At 43.2% G+C, this 17,915-nt stretch overlaps 1 protein-coding gene across 1 annotated transcript in view; it reads left to right on the forward strand.

The window, feature by feature from the left end:
- The window catches only part of LOC138978667 (uncharacterized), a 132,867-nt gene that overhangs the window by 77,061 nt on the left and 37,891 nt on the right, over positions 1-17,915 (forward strand). Inside the window, exon 9 of the mRNA XM_070351462.1 lies at positions 9,486-10,426. Coding sequence (XP_070207563.1) covers positions 9,486-10,426 — 941 coding nt within the window. The remainder of the gene's footprint in view (positions 1-9,485; positions 10,427-17,915) is intronic.

Below are 17,915 nucleotides of genomic sequence, written 5' to 3' on the forward strand. Positions count from 1 at the left end.
GTGAAACTGTGGGTTTTTCCCGCACTTTTATGTGTGCATTGTACTTAATATTTTAGTAGATTTCTTTCAAGAACATATCGATATTCATCATTGCACATTCCGCGAAACACTTTTTTCATCCATAACATGCCCATGGAAAATACATGTATCTTCACAGTGAAACCCCCGTTTAGCTCCCACACACACACCCTCACCCCTCACGTTTGAGACATCCCCCATTTAAAGACATTGGTTTCTCAGATTTTCTGCCTCTGTAAATTCACCTCTATTTGAAGACTGCCTCCTGTTCAAGACCTGATTATCTCAGATTCCTAAGGGTTGTGAAACACTATCGACTGTGCACTATCAAGTCCAGTTTTCTCAGATTCCTAAGGTTTGTGAAACACTATCGACTGCACTATCAAGTCCAGTTTTCTCAGATTCCTAAGGTTTGTGAAACACTATCGACTGTGCACTATCAAGTCCAGTTTTCTCAGATTCCTAAGGTTTGTGAAACACTATCGACTATGCACTATCAAGTCCAGTTTTCTCAGATTCCTAAGGGTTGTGAAACACTATCGACTGTGCACTATCAAGTCCAGTTTTCTCAGATTCCTAAGGGTTGTGAAACACTATCGACTGTGCACTATCAAGTCCAGTTTTCTCAGATTCCTAAGGGTTGTGAAACACTATCGACTGTGCACTATCAAGTCCAGTTTTCTCAGATTCCTAAGGGTTGTGAAACACTATCGACTGTGCACTATCAAGTCCAGTTTTCTCAGATTCCTAAGGGTTGTGAAACACCATCGACTGTGCACTATCAAGTCCAGTTTTCTCAGATTCCTAAGGGTTGTGAAACACTATCGACTGTGCACTATCAAGTCCAGTTTTCTCAGATTCCTAAGGGTTGTGAAACACTATCGACTGTGCACTATCAAGTCCAGTTTTCTCAGATTCCTAAGGGTTGTGAAACACCATCGACTGTGCACTATCAAGTCCAGTTTTCTCAGATTCCTCAGGGTTGTGAAACACTATCGACTGTGCACTATCAAGTCCAGTTTTCTCAGATTCCTAAGGGTTGTGAAACACTATCGACTGTGCACTATCAAGTCCAGTTATCTCAGATTCCTAAGGGTTGTGAAACACTATCGACTGTGCACTATCAAGTCCAGTTTTGGCACTTTCCACTCAAGTTTACAGCAGCCAGCTGATCTAACCTGTTTTGGGTCTGTCTAGGGTTGACAGCCCAGGTTTTGATACAAAGATTCCACAACTTGGGGTTTAGGGGCTTGAAATACTAAAAACTTAACACAACAAATCTGTAAGGTTGAGCTCACACAATGACCTATTTTGAGGGCTCATTTGGGATTATTATTATTATAGTGATTTTTTGTCTTTAATTCTCTTCTTTCTGGTTTTTGACTCACATGCGAAGCAAAAGTGAGTCTATGTACTCACCCGAGTCGTCCGTCCGTCCTGAAAACTTTAACGTTGGATATTTCTTGGACACTATTCAGTCTATCAGTACCAAATTTGGCAAGATGGTGTATGATGACAAGGCCCCAAAAAACATACATAGCATCTTGACCTTGCTTCAAGGTCAAGGTCGCAGGGGCCATAAATGTTGTCTAAAAAACAGCTATTTTTCACATTTTCCCCATTTTCTCTGAAGTTTTTGAGATTTAATACCTGACCTATATATGATATATAGGGCAAAGTAAGCCCCATCTTTTGATACCAGTTTGGTTTACCTTGCTTCAAGGTCAAGGTCACAGGAGCTCTTCAAAGTTGGATTGTATACATATTTTGAAGTGACCTTGACCCTGAACTATGGAAGATAACTGTTTCAAACTTAAAAATTATGTGGGGCACATGTTATGCTTTCATCATGAGACACATTTGGTCACATATGATCAAGGTCAAGGTCACTTTGACCCTTATGAAATGTGACCAAAATAAGGTAGTGAACCACTAAAAGTGACCATATCTCATGGTAGAAAGAGCCAATAAGCACCATTGTACTTCCTATGTCTTGAATTAACAGCTTTATGTTGCATGACCTTGGATGACCTTGACCTTGGGTCAAGGTCACATGTATTTTGGTAGGAAAAATGTGTAAAGCAGTTCTTAGTGTATGATGTCATTGCTAGGTTTAGCTGAAGGTCAAGGTCATGTAAAGGTCAAGGTCAAGCATGTGAGTCGTATGGGCTTTGCCCTTCTTGTTTTTGACTCACATGCGAAGCAAAAGTGAGTCTATGTACTCACCCGAGTCGTCCGTCCGTCCGTCCGTCCGTCCGTCCGTCCGTCCGTCCGGACGTCCGTCCGGAAAACTTTAACGTTGGATATTTCTTGGACGCTATTCAGTCTATCAGTACCAAATTTGGCAAGATGGTGTATGATGACAAGGCCCCCAAAAACATACATAGCATCTTGACCTTGCTTCAAGGTCAAGGTCGCAGGGGCCATAAATGTTGCCTAAAAAACAGCTATTTTTCCCATTTTTCCCATTTTCTCTGAAGTTTTTGAGATTCAATACCTCACCTATATATGATATATAGGGCAAAGTAAGCCCCATCTTTTGATACCAGTTTGGTTTACCTTGCTTCAAGGTCAAGGTCACAGGAGCTCTTCAAAGTTGGATTGTATACATATTTTGAAGTGACCTTGACCCTGAACTATGGAAGATAACTGTTTCAAACTTAAAAATTATGTGGGGCACATGTTATGCTTTCATCATGAGACACATTCGGTCACATATGATCAAGGTCAAGGTCACTTTGACCCTTATGAAATGTGACCAAAATAAGGTAGTGAACCACTAAAAGTGACCATATCTCATGGTAGAAAGAGCCAATAAGCACCATTGTACTTCCTATGTCTTGAATTAACAGCTTTGTGTTGCATGACCTTGGATGACCTTGACCTTGGGTCAAGGTCACATGTATTTTGGTAGGAAAAATGTGTAAAGCAGTTCTTAGTGTATGATGTCATTGCTATGTAAGCATGTGAGTCGTATGGGCTTTGCCCTTCTTTTTTTTATATTTAGTCAAGTTTTGACTAAATATTTTAACATCGAGGGGGAATCGAAACGAGGGTCGTGGTGTATGTGCGTCTGTCTGTCTGTCTGTCTGTCTGTGTGTGTGTGTGTGTAGAGCGATTCAGACTAAACTACTGGACCGATCTTTATGAAATTTGACATGAGAGTTCCTGGGTATGAAATCCCCGAACGTTTTTTTCATTTTTTTGATAAATGTCTTTGATGACGTCATATCCGGCTTTTCGTGAAAGTTGAGGCGGCACTGTCACGCCCTCACTTTTCAACCAAATTGGTTGAAATTTTGGTCAAGTAATCTTCGACGAAGCCCGGACTTCGGTATTGCATTTCAGCTTGGTGGCTTAAAAATTAATTAATGACTTTGGTCATTAAAAATCTGAAAATTGTAAAAAAAAATAAAAATTTATAAAACGATCCAAATTTACGTTTATCTTATTCTCCATCATTTGCTGATTCCAAAAACATATAAATATGTTATATTCGGATTAAAAACAAGCTCTGAAAATTAAATATATAAAAATTATTATCAAAATTTTTTTTTGGAAATCAATTTAAAAACACTTTCATCTTATTCCTTGTCGGTTCCTGATTCCAAAAATATATAGATATGATATGTTTGGATTAAAAACACGCTCAGAAAGTTAAAACGAAGAGAGGTACAGAAAAGCGTGTTATCCTTCTCAGCGCAACGAATACCCCGCTCTTCTTGTCAATTCCACGGGCACTGCCTTTGCCACGGGCGGTGGAGTGACGATGCTACGAGTATACGGTCTTGCTGCGTTGCGTTGCGTTCAGTTTCATTCTGTGAGTTCGACAGCTACTTGACTAAATATTGTATTTTCGCCTTACGCGACTTGTTACCTCTTTGTATGGTCAGTTGCTGTCTCCTCGACAAATGTCAGTCTGGCAGTGAGAAGGTTAACAAACAATGGTGGCACGGGAACTACTTTTACATTCCATGTGATGACTGAGAAATATCATGTCAAGCATCGTACATTGTTCTTGCCGGGGCATTTCAAACTGACATGCACACAACATTTGTTTTACCCTTTGTGAAGCCAATGGTGTGAGGGTGGGTGGGTGGGATGCAGATGAATGCTGTTCTTCTCCATGGTAGCTTCCAGTGAACGGAACTGCTCACTGATTAGTTTCGCTTGTGTGTGGTCTCTAATCAAATCCATCACATGTGGTCATGGAGTCCCATGATTCGCTATACAGTCTTGAGTCGAGCGTTTGAAAATGCCTGAGCCTGAAGGTGGGTGTACCTTACATCTCTTGGTATCAGTCCGCCTTAGAGATGAATGAGGACGACAGATGGCCAGAATAGCGCGCTGCATTTTCCTGCATAGAACTTAGGCGCGGTGCCTGAGCTAAACATTGGCGGGCACTGCTCACAGCCCGGTACACGGCACTGTAAACATTCCCCGTCCCTTCACCTCTCTCGCCACCATCTTATCTTATCTTGTCTTGTCTTGTCTTGTCTCGTCTTGTCTCGTCTTGTCTCGTCTCGTCTCGTCTCGTCTCGTCTCGTCTCATCTCATTTGCTTCTGTGCCGTCCGTCAAGCGACAAGTGAAGCGAATCTGATATCTGCTTTGCAGCAGTGGGTCCGTTCCAGTGACATTTTATTGTTGTCACAGAGATGTTGCCATGGAAACGGCTCTTAAGTTGTCACGTGATCTATGCATCTATCACATTTAGCTCACATTTTGCCGTCTTATTTTTTTTCCACATTAGTATTAGTGTTCCTAGTCCTACAAAATCGCCTAAGTAACATTGTCTGCTTAAAACGAACTTGTCAGATGATGAATCTTGTGACAACTTGCTGCCGGGCCCCATTTTAGGTGTTTTACATGACTGTCTGATAAGGTGTTACGCTGTATTTGCTTTATTACACCCCCGGTATAGGGGTGTGTATAGGATTCGGTCGATGTGTTTGTGTGTTTGTGTTCGCATATAGATCTCAAGAATGAACGGACCGATCGTCACCAAACTTGGTGAACAGGTTCTATACATTCCTGAGACGGTCCTTACAAAAATTGGGACCAGTCAAACACACGGTTAGGGAGTTATTGGTGGATTAAAATTATACAAGGACTTATAGAGGGACATATTCATGGTCAAAGGGAAATAACCATTCTCACTGCCACCAACTGAGAAGGTTATTTCCCTTTGACGGGGGTGTTTTTCCTACCTCGGAGGAATTTCTTGTTTCCTTAAGAATTTCACAAATAAATGTGTAATATTTCTGTGAATGTCCATTCAGTGGCAATGTGTGTGTGTGTGCTTGCTTGCATACATATGTGTGCGTATCTGTCCGTCTGTGTTCATAATGCACATTAGTGAGCATTCATGCTGATTTGTTAATAACTTTTTATCAGCTCACTGAAGTGAACAGAGAAACCTTCCATCGCGTCACAGTTCTGTACCTTTTATCTGTCCATGACAGTCGTGTACCCAGAACATTCTGTAGCCTTCCATGCGATGTAGGCTCGCCCTCTCTGACTGGGCGCGCTGAAATCCCTCAACGCTCACCACTGTGTGTTCGTGGTGGGGACCGTCGTCTTTGAAAGCTGCAGCTCGCGAGAGCTGCAAGGGGGCCGATGCATTTGTTCAATGTTTTAAGGGGATTAGTGGACAATGTAGGCCCTTGAGGGACCAGCCCCTACTGGGCCCCTACCCCCCTCCTTGCATCACGCACGGCCCGAAAGGAGTGAAGAATGTTTTTGAGGTCTTGGCGGAGCTTTGGAGGAGAGAGACCCGTCCCTTCTATGGGGTTCTCTCTCTCTATCTCTTTCTGCCCTGTCTTGTCTTTTTCGTGTCTTTTTCTCTCACCCATCTTGTCTGCAGCTTTTTCCAAGGGTGGTTTCTTGCAGGGGTTGTTGTTTTCCTGAGGAGTTCTTCTTCTTGCCCTGCGGTGGGTTGCATGTGAGTTTTAGGTGTGATGTTATTGTGGTCGTTGAGTGTGTGTTTGCTCTTCGAGGTGTGGCGACTGACCCTTTGTTGGTGCTGTGAGTGGTTGTGAAGGCGTTTAGTTTCTTGTACACTGGTTTGGATATATGGTGTAAGTCTGCTTTGGAATCGTGCCTGATTTGTAGATAGCTGCCGATGAGTATGTGTTACTGGATCCATCTAAGATAATTTTCTGATAAGTATGTGTTACTGGATCTATCAAAGATCTTTTTCTGATGAGTATGTATTACTGGATTTATCTAAAATAATTATGTGACTCGTATGTGGTCCTGGATTTATGTAACATAATTTTGAAGACATATCTAATAATAGAGCAGTACTTTACTCTTTAGTTTGGGTACTGAATAAATTAGGCAACTCGACTTTCTGGATAAGTGGTATCCATCATTTTCACTGCTGCTTACCTGAGGTGATGGATGTTGCTCCAGGGGTATCTCAGGTGTATGTTATGTAGTACAGTGGAACCCCCCTTTTAAGACCTCAACAAATCTGATAAAATCAGGTCTTAAAAAGGAGGGAGTCTTAAAATGGGGGTAAATTTAAAGAGGTTATGAACAGAAATTCTGAGAAAACATGGTCTTAAAAGGGAGGGAGTCTTAAATTGGGGGGTCTTAAAAGGGGGGTTCCACTGTAGGAGTATAGCGTGAGTAAATTAATGAAGATGTTCTCTTCTTTGTAGGACTTGAGGGGTATCTGTGGTCACTGAGGTATATGTTATGTACGTTGGAGGGAGAAAGTGTGAGTAAAATACTGTAGAATTTCTCTTGATTGTGACACTGAAAAAGTAGAAGAATCTCTAGACAGATTTCATATTTATTTTCCTTCACTATTTTGTCATAAAGTTTAATCATTCTGCTGTAACATTGACGCCCAAAAGATAAACATGAATGTTTACTCGTATTTTTGATTGAACTACTTTTCGTGCAAGTCTGTATGTAATACAGTATGTAGACCTTTAGGAAAGTTGATTGGGAGAGTGGTTTACTTGAGGAACAAGTTCATGTCCTTCAGTTTGTTGTTTTTATAGGTTTCTATTTATTTATCCATTTGTGTATCTTTTCAATTATTGTAGCCAGTCCCACTTTACATCCAGTTCTTAGTTTGAAGCATATTCAGGCCTGAAAGTGGCGAGCAGAAACATGTAACTGGCGAGTAGAAATGTTCATCTACTCGCCGAAAACGAGTAAAATGCTGAAACACATTGTTGGTTTGGCTAGTAAAGTTTGCTTTCTTGCTAGTACATTTTCAGAATCACTAGCCAAAGGCGAGTACACCATTCGTTGGACTTTCAGGGCTGATATTCATGTTCTTACAATGCCAGTGACAGTCAGCCAAAAGTAAACTCAGGTCAATAACTCACTAGCACGTGAACCACACATTGCTGCCCTTGATACCTGTGTATGTGGCCTTTATTGCCCGGTATTTTTTGTTTAAATGAGATGTCCTGCATATAAAATCAAGTGAAATAAAACAAAATGAAATAAAGATGACCTTTTCATCACAGGGGCCTCACATGGCAAGTAGTACCACTGTACCACTGGCCACAAGTAGCCTTGTATTGGCCCCACGGGAGAGCGGGTTATGGTTATGATTTGCTAAGGAATGGCCAAAAAGCCTGGATAAAGGGTGAGAAAGAATGCAGTGAATGTTTTGATTCCGGGTTGGGGTTTTGTCCTCGAATGCTCTTTGACTCTGGAGCTGAGTGGAGTTGAAAGAGTGCTGGTTCTTTTACTGCGGGCGTGTGAGTGAAGTGGTATTGTCTCAAATGAGTGTTGGTGTGAGAGTCTGCATGTATTCGCTATTGGAAGGGGGGGGGGGGGGATTGGTGCTGTGGTATTCGATCACATGACGGATGGACCATTGGGTGATGCAAGTAGTGAAAGTCTGACTTCCTCCTCCTCCATGGACAACCCAAATCACAATATCAAGTTTTAAGGTCACAGCAGGATCGAGTTTGTGTCAAAAATAAAATAACCCCCAGCGGCGCTCTACGTGGCACTGAGAAAGGGAGTCTGTCCAGCGTTTGTTATTCTTGGTTTTTCAAAAAGTCAAAAATCATGCGTCGAAAGCATTTAAAGCAAGTGTCTTTAAGTTGTTGGCTGCGAGGAAATATTTGTAAACACATCATTTACTGTATTTGCCTGAACTGACAACGTGCAATGTGCCCTTGATGTATAAAGGAAAACACCACACATAGACACGTTGTTTGTTGCTTTTCTTTTTCTTCTGTTGTTGTTTAGTGAACGGTTTGTTGCCCGATAAGGCGAGTTATCCAGGGCCTCAGCTGACGTCCTACAGGCAGCGAAGGGTTAAGAGCAGTAGACGGGTTCCTTGACATTGTAACAATTTAAGTTGTTTAATACTTACATTAGTGCCAGAGCCGTTGAAGTGAATATTTTTGTGACATTGTCAAACGTTGTCATTTGAAACAGGCACACTAGCTCTGGTAATATTCTGGTACATTGTGTCTGCAGTTGGAAAAACACACGTCTAAAGTAGTTATTTCTTGTCAGTTTTCAAGTGACTAAAGCTGTTTGACAAGTGTAAAAAGTGGAGAAATACCGTGGAACACACCCAATGTAAGACCTCTCCCTTTTTAAGACTTTTATTTCTCGGATTTTCTGTTCATAATTATAGCCTCTGTACATTTAACCCCATTTAAAGACTCCCTTTTACATTTGTATTTCTCAGATTGTTGCTGCTCTTAAATAAGGGGCACCAATATTAAAGCTTCTTATACTGCTTATTCATTTTTGTGCCAGATCCGTCTTTTTCCCTGCTATTCCCACCAGGACCACCCCTAGTACCCTAGCAACAAGTTAATCATTAGAACTTCTTGGCGTTGTGGCTGCGCTGGTATTGCTCCCTTGACAGGTTTTCATTGTGTCCTCAACCTTTTCCATTGAGCTGGAATCAGGAACGGAAGGGGGAGGGGAGGGGCTCACTCGATGGACAATCCAAATCACATGTGACTGTAAATGTTCCTGAGACTCAGAGAGAGAGAGAGAGAGAGAGAGAGAGAGAGAGAGAGAGAGAGAGAGAGAGAGAGAGAGAGAGAGGGCGGGTAGAACTGGTGAGGGGGGGGGGGGGGTCGTAGAGAGTTGTTTTCGTGTGTCTAATAGAGACAGAAAGAGAGGGATGGAGGAGGAAGAAGAAGAAGCCGGATATAGCTGTGTGTGTCTGTCTGTCTGTCTGTCTGTCTGTCTGTCTGTCTGAGAGGGAGGTAGAGAAAGAGAGAGAGAGAGAGAGATTCTTGAAGTGGTTTGGAAATGACAGAGAGAGGAGAGAGAGGGGGGGGGCAGTTGTGGGGTAGTTGTGCAGAATTAGATTACTGCCAGATTGACAAAACCTTGCGCTGAGGTTTTTTTTATTGCAGCCTGGCATTTTGACTGGTTCCGGCTTGTCCCAGACCATGTTGTGATTGGTTCTTTGCAGTCACGGCCCTTGTTTTCATTGGTTGTTGTTTGCTCTTTGTGGCAGGTCCGCCAGCAGATCCACATGGCCAGTCGCCCGCTGCCCTCCGTGCCCCCCGCCACCAGCAAGAACAACAACAGCAGCAACAACGTCAGGGCCTCTCCGCGACAGAGACCCACGTCCACTTACCAGTGCCGCAGCTTCGAAGACCACCACTACTTGCCTTCCTCCTCCTCCTCCCCCTCCCCGCTCTCCGCAGCCAAGCAGTCCAACGGCGTCAGCATCAGGAGTTCACCGCGAAGGAAGCAGCCCCGGCCGCTGAGTGAGATTGCGACAGGGTCTAGCGGGGGTGTGATACCAGGATCCGGCAGCAAAGGCTACGACAACTGGCACCCCATGAGTCTCTACGAGGTCAACGCTACTGCAGCGACTCCCACGCGCGTCTCTCCCAAGCACTCACCGCGGCACCAGCCACATCATCCCAGCTCTTCCAAGAACCCCACGCCTCCCAACTCCTCGCCACAGAACCGCCCGGCTTCGGCTCATAACTCCTCTCCGCAGAACCGTCCGACCCCCAACTCTTCTCCCCAAAACCGCCCACCTCCCAACCCCACTTCACAAACGCGGCCAGTTTCTAACTCCTCTCCACAAAATCGCCCCGTTTCTAACTCCTCTGCACTAAACCGCCCCAATTCTTCTCCCCAGAACAGACCTACGCCGGTTCCCGAGGGTGGGGAAGGTGGAGTGTACATCTACGGTCCCACCCCTGGGGGTTTGATGGCCGAGCTGCGTGCAGGTGGCCAAGGTCCCAGATTCGATTCTAGTCAGAGACAGAGTGGAGGAGTAGTTTGTGGTGGTGGTGGTGGTGGTGGTGGTGGAGTCGGACATGCGGTGGTTTCGCGAGGCAGTGGATGTCCTTCTGGGAACACGGAGCCAGTTCTTCGCTACCAGAATGATTCGCCCTTCCATGTGGATGACCCGGAACAGGCTGGGAAGATACGGCAAGGGTGAGTCTGAGTTTGATGTCCATGAGTTGTCCGTGCTTCTTGGTTTGGTCGTTAGGTCTATTCTGTCTCTCTCTGTCCCTTTGTCTATGTCTGTCTATATGTCAGTCTTGTCTCTCTCTCTCTCTCTCTCTCTCTCTCTCTCTCTCTCTCTCTCTCTCTCTCTCTCTCTCTCTCTCTCTCTCTCTCTCTCTCTCTCTCTCGCTCTCTCTCTCTCTCTCTCTCTCTCGCTCTCTCTCTATCTCTCTCTCTCACTCTCTCTCTCTCACTCTCTCTCTCTCTCTCTCTCTCTCTCTCTCTCTCTCTCTCTCTCTCTGTTGACTGATGACCTAGTTGTGCCACATGAAATGACAGGCGAATGAAGAGTAAAGGCATCAATCGTAACGCACAGCACAGCACTGCATGCCTACAACTTGATGAACTTGTAATTGAGTGACATTTGGAGTGACATGTAGCAAGTCGCATCTGACATTTATGATGGAGGAGCAAATTGACGGCAAAGTTTTCTCCCCTCTAATGGTTTACCTGTCATTCACGTTTGCTGTTAACCGTATATTCTGTTGTTTTGGGTAGTATTAACTGTTTGGTTTGGTTGGTTGGTTGGTCTTCTGCGTAATTTGGTTTGCCTGTCATTCACGTTTGCAGTTAACCGTATTCTGTTGTTTGGGGTAGAATAACCTGTTTGGTTTGGTTGGTTGGTTGGTTGGTTGTTTGGTCTCCTGCGTAATTTGGCACTTTTTGTATTCGCGGCCTGGTGCATAACAGGATTTAACACAGATTTTGCTGAAATAACTTCTTAGGTTGATGTAGATGTCAGTTACGAAATTAGTTCAGCGAGAAAAATCACGCTATGCACAGAAAGTAACGAGGCTGTAGACTGACTGAGTGTTGGTATGTGTCTAGGTGGAAGGGTGCTCTCATCTTACGTAAGCACATGGACAGAAAGCACATGGACAGAAAGCACATGGACAGAAAGCACACGGACAGAAAGCACATGGACAGAAAGCACATGGACAGAAAGCACATGGACAGAAAGCACATGGACAGAAAGCACATGGACAGAAAGCACATGGACAGAAAGCACACGGACAGAAAGCACATGGACAGAAAGCACATGGACAGAAAGCACACGGACAGAAAGCACACGGACAGAAAGCACATGGACAGAAAGCACACGGACAGAAAGCACACGGACAGAAAGCACACCGACAGAAAGCACACGGACAGAAAGCACACGGACAGAAAGCACACCGACAGATCCTAGATGATTGACAAGGGGTTTGCACGGGAAGGAAGGTTTCTCTACGGTTCAAATAAATATCCAGGCTGACGAGGTATAGAAGATGGGCTCGTGGTATAAGTCAAATTTGTCAGTATGTCTCTTCCTCCCTCTTCATATAAACGTAGCAGTACAACTGCTTGAAAGGGTTCTGATTTAGAACGTGACAACCGAGAAGACCTGTGTGGAAGGTTCAGAGCGTTTTCAGAAGAGAAAAATATTACAAAAATAAAACAACAGCAATCAGTGTAGGTAAGTTCTTTATCAAAGTTTCGTCAGACATTCGCTGACTTCTTCAGGGTGGTAAGGATAAGTTAAGAATGATGACACGTGATGTACAGTGTATTTACGATTGATATTAATATATATAGAGAAAAATATTACTTAGAAATGCTTTATGTGGGTTGTACTGCTGTGTATCTAAGTACCCTAAATCGACGTGTGATTCTGTGGACTGACTCGGTGGGTTAGTGAAATTATTCCTGGGCGTTTCTTTTCAGACTCTCGAATAATAAAAAGGTTGGTAGCAGACGACCGGACGGGAAGCATTACTTCCAGCTTGTCTCCCCTTTTTCCCCGAGCACTCAGCACACGGGGACACGCTACGGTCAGCAACACTGACCTTTGTCTTGTAGGGAGGGTCAGCCGGAATGGAATGCACAAATGTCTTTTGTGTTTTCTCCCCCCCCCCCCCCCCCCTCCAGCTCTGTCTCTCTGTCTCTCTGTCTCTGTCTGTCTGTCTGTCTCTTTCTGTCTCAGCAGTTTTTCCTCAGTTGTTATCAGCACAGGGACACGAGCTATAGCAGACAAAGTCTGATCGATGTTGGAGTTGACAGGGAAACCTGAGCCGTGTCCGGGTTCACCCCTAAAGCCTTTGACGGTTCTACCCCGCCCCGCCCTGTCCTGGTAAGGGGAGAACAAGATACCATCGTTGTCATTCTAGTGACCAAAGGGAGTGGACATGTTGCCTGTACACTGGTGCGTATTTGTAAAGACCCAAGACATAAGAAATGTAGGTCTTTAACAAAGATAGTCTTGAGATGGAGGTAAAGTTAGTGACTCTATGAAAAAAACGTCTTGGAAAATGTAGGTCTTTAACAATAACAAAGATAGTCTTGAGATGGAGGTAAAGTTAGTGACTATGAAAAAAACGTCTTGGAAAATGTAGGTCTTTAACAATAACAAAGATAGTCTTGAGATGGAGGTAAAGTTAGTGACTCTATGAAGAAACGGTCTTGGAAAATGTAGGTATTTAACAATAACAAAGATAGTTTTGAGATGGAGGTAAAGTTAGTGACGCTATGAAGAAACGGTCTTGGAAAATGTAGGTATTTAACAATAACAAAGATAGTCTTGAGATGGAGGTAAATGGAGGTAAAGTTAGTGACTCTATGAAGAAAACGTCTTGGAAAATGTAGGTCTTTAACAAAGATAGTCTTGAGATGGAGGTAAAGTTAGTGACTCTATGAAGAAAACGTCTTGGAAAATGTAGGTCTTTAACAAAGATAGTCTTGAGATGGAGGTAAAGTTAGTGACTCTATGAAGAAAACGTCTTGGAAAATGTAGGTCTTTAACAAAGATAGTCTTGAGATGGAGGTAAAGTTAGTGACTCTATGAAGAAAACGTCTTGGAAAACGTAGGTCTCAGAGTAAAGGGAGTTTTATCGTGGAGCAGAGGTTCCACTGTATGACTTAAAGCCAACTTCCTGTTCAAAATACAAGACGTCTTAAACGTGTGGCTGTACAATCAACTGCTGTGTACATCAGTTCAGAAAGAAGAACGTGTGCTCGTCTTGATGTTGGAAGAAGCTGACAATAGTTGTTTGTTTATCTTCTTTACTTCACTAAGGAATCCTGCACGTGACATCACAGCAATAACAAAAGGGTCGCTTCATGACTTTTGTTAAAATTCCTCTTATTTCAACTATTTCCTACCTACAAAAATACAATTCAGTTTGTCACAACTAAATCAAACAGCAAAAAACAACAATGACCTTCACACAACTGTGTGAGACAGTCCGCCAAAAGTACTCAATGCTCTATCCCCCCCCCCCCCCCTAACCCCCGACCCTGAGCCAAAACCCGAAGAACAAGAACTGACAAAATCTTGGCAATAAATTTGCCTCGTGCGGAGATAACTGCTGCTTTACAGCGGGGAGACAACCAAGATATCCAACAACGACCCTAAATTTATGAGACTGTGATGAGGCGTGTTCGTGCTTTTACGTGCGAGACTAAGTCGTGAAAAGTCCCTGTGAGAGAGGTTATGATTGAGTGCGAAAAAAATGTTGTCTAAAGAGAAAAGTAAAAAAGAGAAGAAAAAAACCAGAAAAAAAGGAAGAGGGACAGAGACCGAAGTCGACCTCGCGAAGACTTTGCGAAGTCTTGTTACCGAAAATTCAGTGCTAAGGCTTCGTGCGGCCAGCTTCGCGAAGCATACTGGGTGGACTGGGTGGCCGAGTGGTAACGCACTTGCGCTCGGAAGCGAGAGGTTGCGAGTTCGACCCTGGGTCAGGGCGTTAGCAATTTTCTCCCCCCTTTCCTAACCTAGGTGGTGGGTTCAAGTGCTAGGCTTTCGGATGAGACCAAAAACCGAGGTCCCTTCGTGTACACTACATTGGGGTGTGCACGTTAAAGATCCCACGATTGACAAAATTTCCTGGCAAAATTGTTTAAGCATAGATAAAAATGTCCACCAAAATACCCGTGTGACTTGGAATAATAGGCCGTGAAAAGTAGGATATGCACCGAAATGGCTGCGATCTGCTGGCCGATGTGAATGCGTGATGTATTGTGTAAAAAAAATCCATCTCACACGGCATAAATAAATCCCTGCGCCTTGAATATGTGCGCGATATAAATTGCATAAAAATTTTTTTTTAAATCCCTGCGCTTAGAACTGTACCCACGGAATACGCGCGATATAAGCCTCATATTGATTGATTGATTGATTGATAGTCGACTTCGCCCAGTTAAGCCTACCAAACAACGTAAGCGACCAGCGGAGCAGTAGATAATTGGCTGAATACTTTGAAGTCCATCGAACCAACTTCATTCCGCAACGATCAATAAAAGTTGAAACTGAAAATTTCAATCCAGTGTCGTTCAAGAATAATCGATTCAGCAAATAAACCGAATATTGCACAGCACAGCATTTCCAGCAAAACAAACCTCCGCTGTCAAAAAAACTCTGCCATACATTGATGAAACTCGCCCTGTGGATACCCCCAAGGACATCTTCCCTTCTCCTCCATTTACCCTCTCCTAACCTCATCAGTTTTGGTCAAAAACATCTCTGCCGCACTTAGACGATGGTGTTACTTACATCTTCCCACAAACCCGAATTGATCCCGCTTCCCCGTGGAGCGCAAGGGGGGGATTTATTCGATTTTCGTGTAGCGGTCTCCCCCCGAGCTCTGTCGAGATGGCATGAAAAATGGGGGTTGTCCACCGTCGTTTTGGTCATATTGCTAGGCGCAGGGTATCTCCTTCGACGAACACTCACAGGGGAAGGTAAGGGAGGGTGTTGTGGGTAAGGTGTGGATAATGATGTTTGTTCTGATGAAACTCGATAGCGCAGGTAAGGGAGTGTATGTGTACATTTAGGGCATTGTTTGCCCACTTAGATGTAAGGTTATCCGAAGCCTACGGTTAGGATTTACATGTGAAGCGGATGTCAAATAAGTGTAAAAGATTGTCATCCTCTGGAAGGATACCCGTTATCACCCCTCAGACATTGATGAAGCGAAGCGAGTATTAACATATAGCAAGGGAAACTCACATGGCTTTGAACTACAGGGATACTCAACACACATGCAGTCTGAGAACCAGGAACACTGTTTTTGGGTGCCCGCTCTGTATACATGTTTCAAAAAAGAGATATATTGTAAACTGCATTACTGATTACGTGTACTGGCCTGTCGTGTCACTGCAACCTAATTGGAACTTTTTGACGTTGCATGTCGCTGTGATCATGTTAGAACTGTGGTGTCTGGTCTCCTGTTGTACTTGCATGTCATTTTGTTCCATGATGGTTATCTTATCCGGTTTCCTGTTTAACTTTCGTGCTCTGGCTGTCTGTCTCTCTCTCTCTGTCTGTCTCTGTCTCTCTCTCTGTCTCTCTCTCTCTCTCTCTCTCTCTCTCTCTCTCTCTCTCTCTCTCTCTCTCTCTCTCTCTCTCTCTCTCTCTCTCTCATCTACATCCTACATCCTTCTGTAAACATTTTATTTCTGATCATATTTCTCTTGGCCTCCCAGACGCATACCTGGTGTTCAAAATAAACCCTTTCCTTTTCCTGGCAAGCGTCGAGGATTGTGAGTAGTTGTACGTTTTGTCGGCCTTGCCTACCTGAAAGTAAAACGTGCTGTCTTGGTCAGCATCCGGATAAGTATGGAAAATGCGTTGTCCTGTTTCAAGGTAGAGCTGTATCAACAAAGACAATCCATTGCTTGGTGTGGAATATCTTGGGTACCATAAAAGTGAAAAAGAAATCTTTGCTGTGTAATCGGATAACTATCCCTAGCGGATATCCTTTATTCAGTTATTCTGCAGAAAAAACAGAAATGCTGGTGAAAAACTGTTTGTTTCTGCAGCATTTATAAAAATGCATAATGTCATCTTTCGCGAGAGCAACGGTTTTTTTTTGCAGTAAAGCAGTTTTACTGCAGTAAAATTGAAATCAAGAATGCTGCAGTAAAACGGTGATGTTGTTTTACTGGAGAAAAACTGTTTACACTTTTTCTTCAGCATTTTGGCATTATTCAGTTATTCTGCAGAAAAACAGAAATGCTGGAGAAAAACTGTCTTTTCTGCAGCATTTCTGCATAATGTCATCTTTCGCCGAAGCAACGGGTTTTTCTGGAGCAAAACATTTTACTGCAGTAAAATTGAAATCAAGAATGCTGCAGTAAAACGGTGCTGTTGTTTTACTGCAGAAAACCTGTTTACACTTTTTCTGCAGCATTATAATGTTGGAGCACGCGAGCCCCCCTCTGTCGAGAGATGGACTCATCCAGAATTACCAATAGTTGTGATTGGTACACTGCGGAACAAACTATTATACTATCCCAGGGGGGCGACGAATACAAACGCTACTTTACAAGGTCGTTCTTTTTTTCTCCAAAAAAACTGTCACAGACTATTCTGAAGAAAAAGTTAATCGCAATAATGCTGCAGAAACCCAAGTAAACATTATACTTCAGAAAAACTGTTTTACTGCAGTAAAAAACGTTGCTTCGGCGAAAGATGACATTATGCAGAAATGCTGCAGAAAAGACAGTTTTTCTCCAGCATTTCGGTTTTTCTCCAGAATAACTGAATAATGTCATAATCCGCCAAGAGCCAATACAAAATGATGCAGACAAAATGTAAACAGGTTTTCTGCAGTAAAACAACAGCACCGATTACTGCAGCATTCTTTATTTCAATTTTACTGCAGTAAAATGTTTTGATGCAGAAAAAAATGCTGCTTCAGCGAAAGATGACATTATGCAGAAATGCTGCAGAAAAGAACGGTTTTTCTCCAGCATTTGTCTTTTCTGCAGAATAACTGAATAAAGTCATAATCCGCTAAGGATAGATAACGGCAACAGCAGCATTCAGTATGTTTGAGCGTCAAAGCATTGCTCGTGCAATAGTGTTAGAGGCTTACTCACAGAAAACATAGATAGACACAACATATGCAGACAATTCTGGATTATGAAAACAACAGCCTATAGCAGAAAAACATGACAGTCATCACATTCGAATAAAAGGTCAACAGACAGATAATGAGATATACACACATTCTACACACCGGCTGCCCATTTTTAACTCGTCCGACACCCCCCGCGGGTTAGGGGGAAGAATTTGCCCGATGCTCCCCAGTATGTCGTAAGTATGTTTCTCCTTTTACCCTTGTTAAGTGTTTCTTATATAGAATATAGTCAATGTTTGTAAAGATTTTAGTCAAGCAGTATGTAAGAAATGTTAAGTCCTTTGTACTGGAAACTTGCATTCTCCCAGTAAGGTAATATATTGTACTACGTTGCAAGCCCCTGGAGCAAATTTTTGATTAGTGCTTTTGTGAACAAGAAACAATCGACAAGTGGCTCTATCCCATCTCCCCCCTTTCCCCGTCGCGATATAACCTTCGTGGTTGAAAACGACGTTAAACACCAAATAAACAAACAAACAAACTCGTCCGACACGCTTGCAATGGGAAGAATGTCAAAC

This window comes from Littorina saxatilis, linkage group LG10 (assembly GCF_037325665.1).
Source record: "Littorina saxatilis isolate snail1 linkage group LG10, US_GU_Lsax_2.0, whole genome shotgun sequence".
Classification (NCBI taxonomy): domain Eukaryota; kingdom Metazoa; phylum Mollusca; class Gastropoda; order Littorinimorpha; family Littorinidae; genus Littorina; species Littorina saxatilis.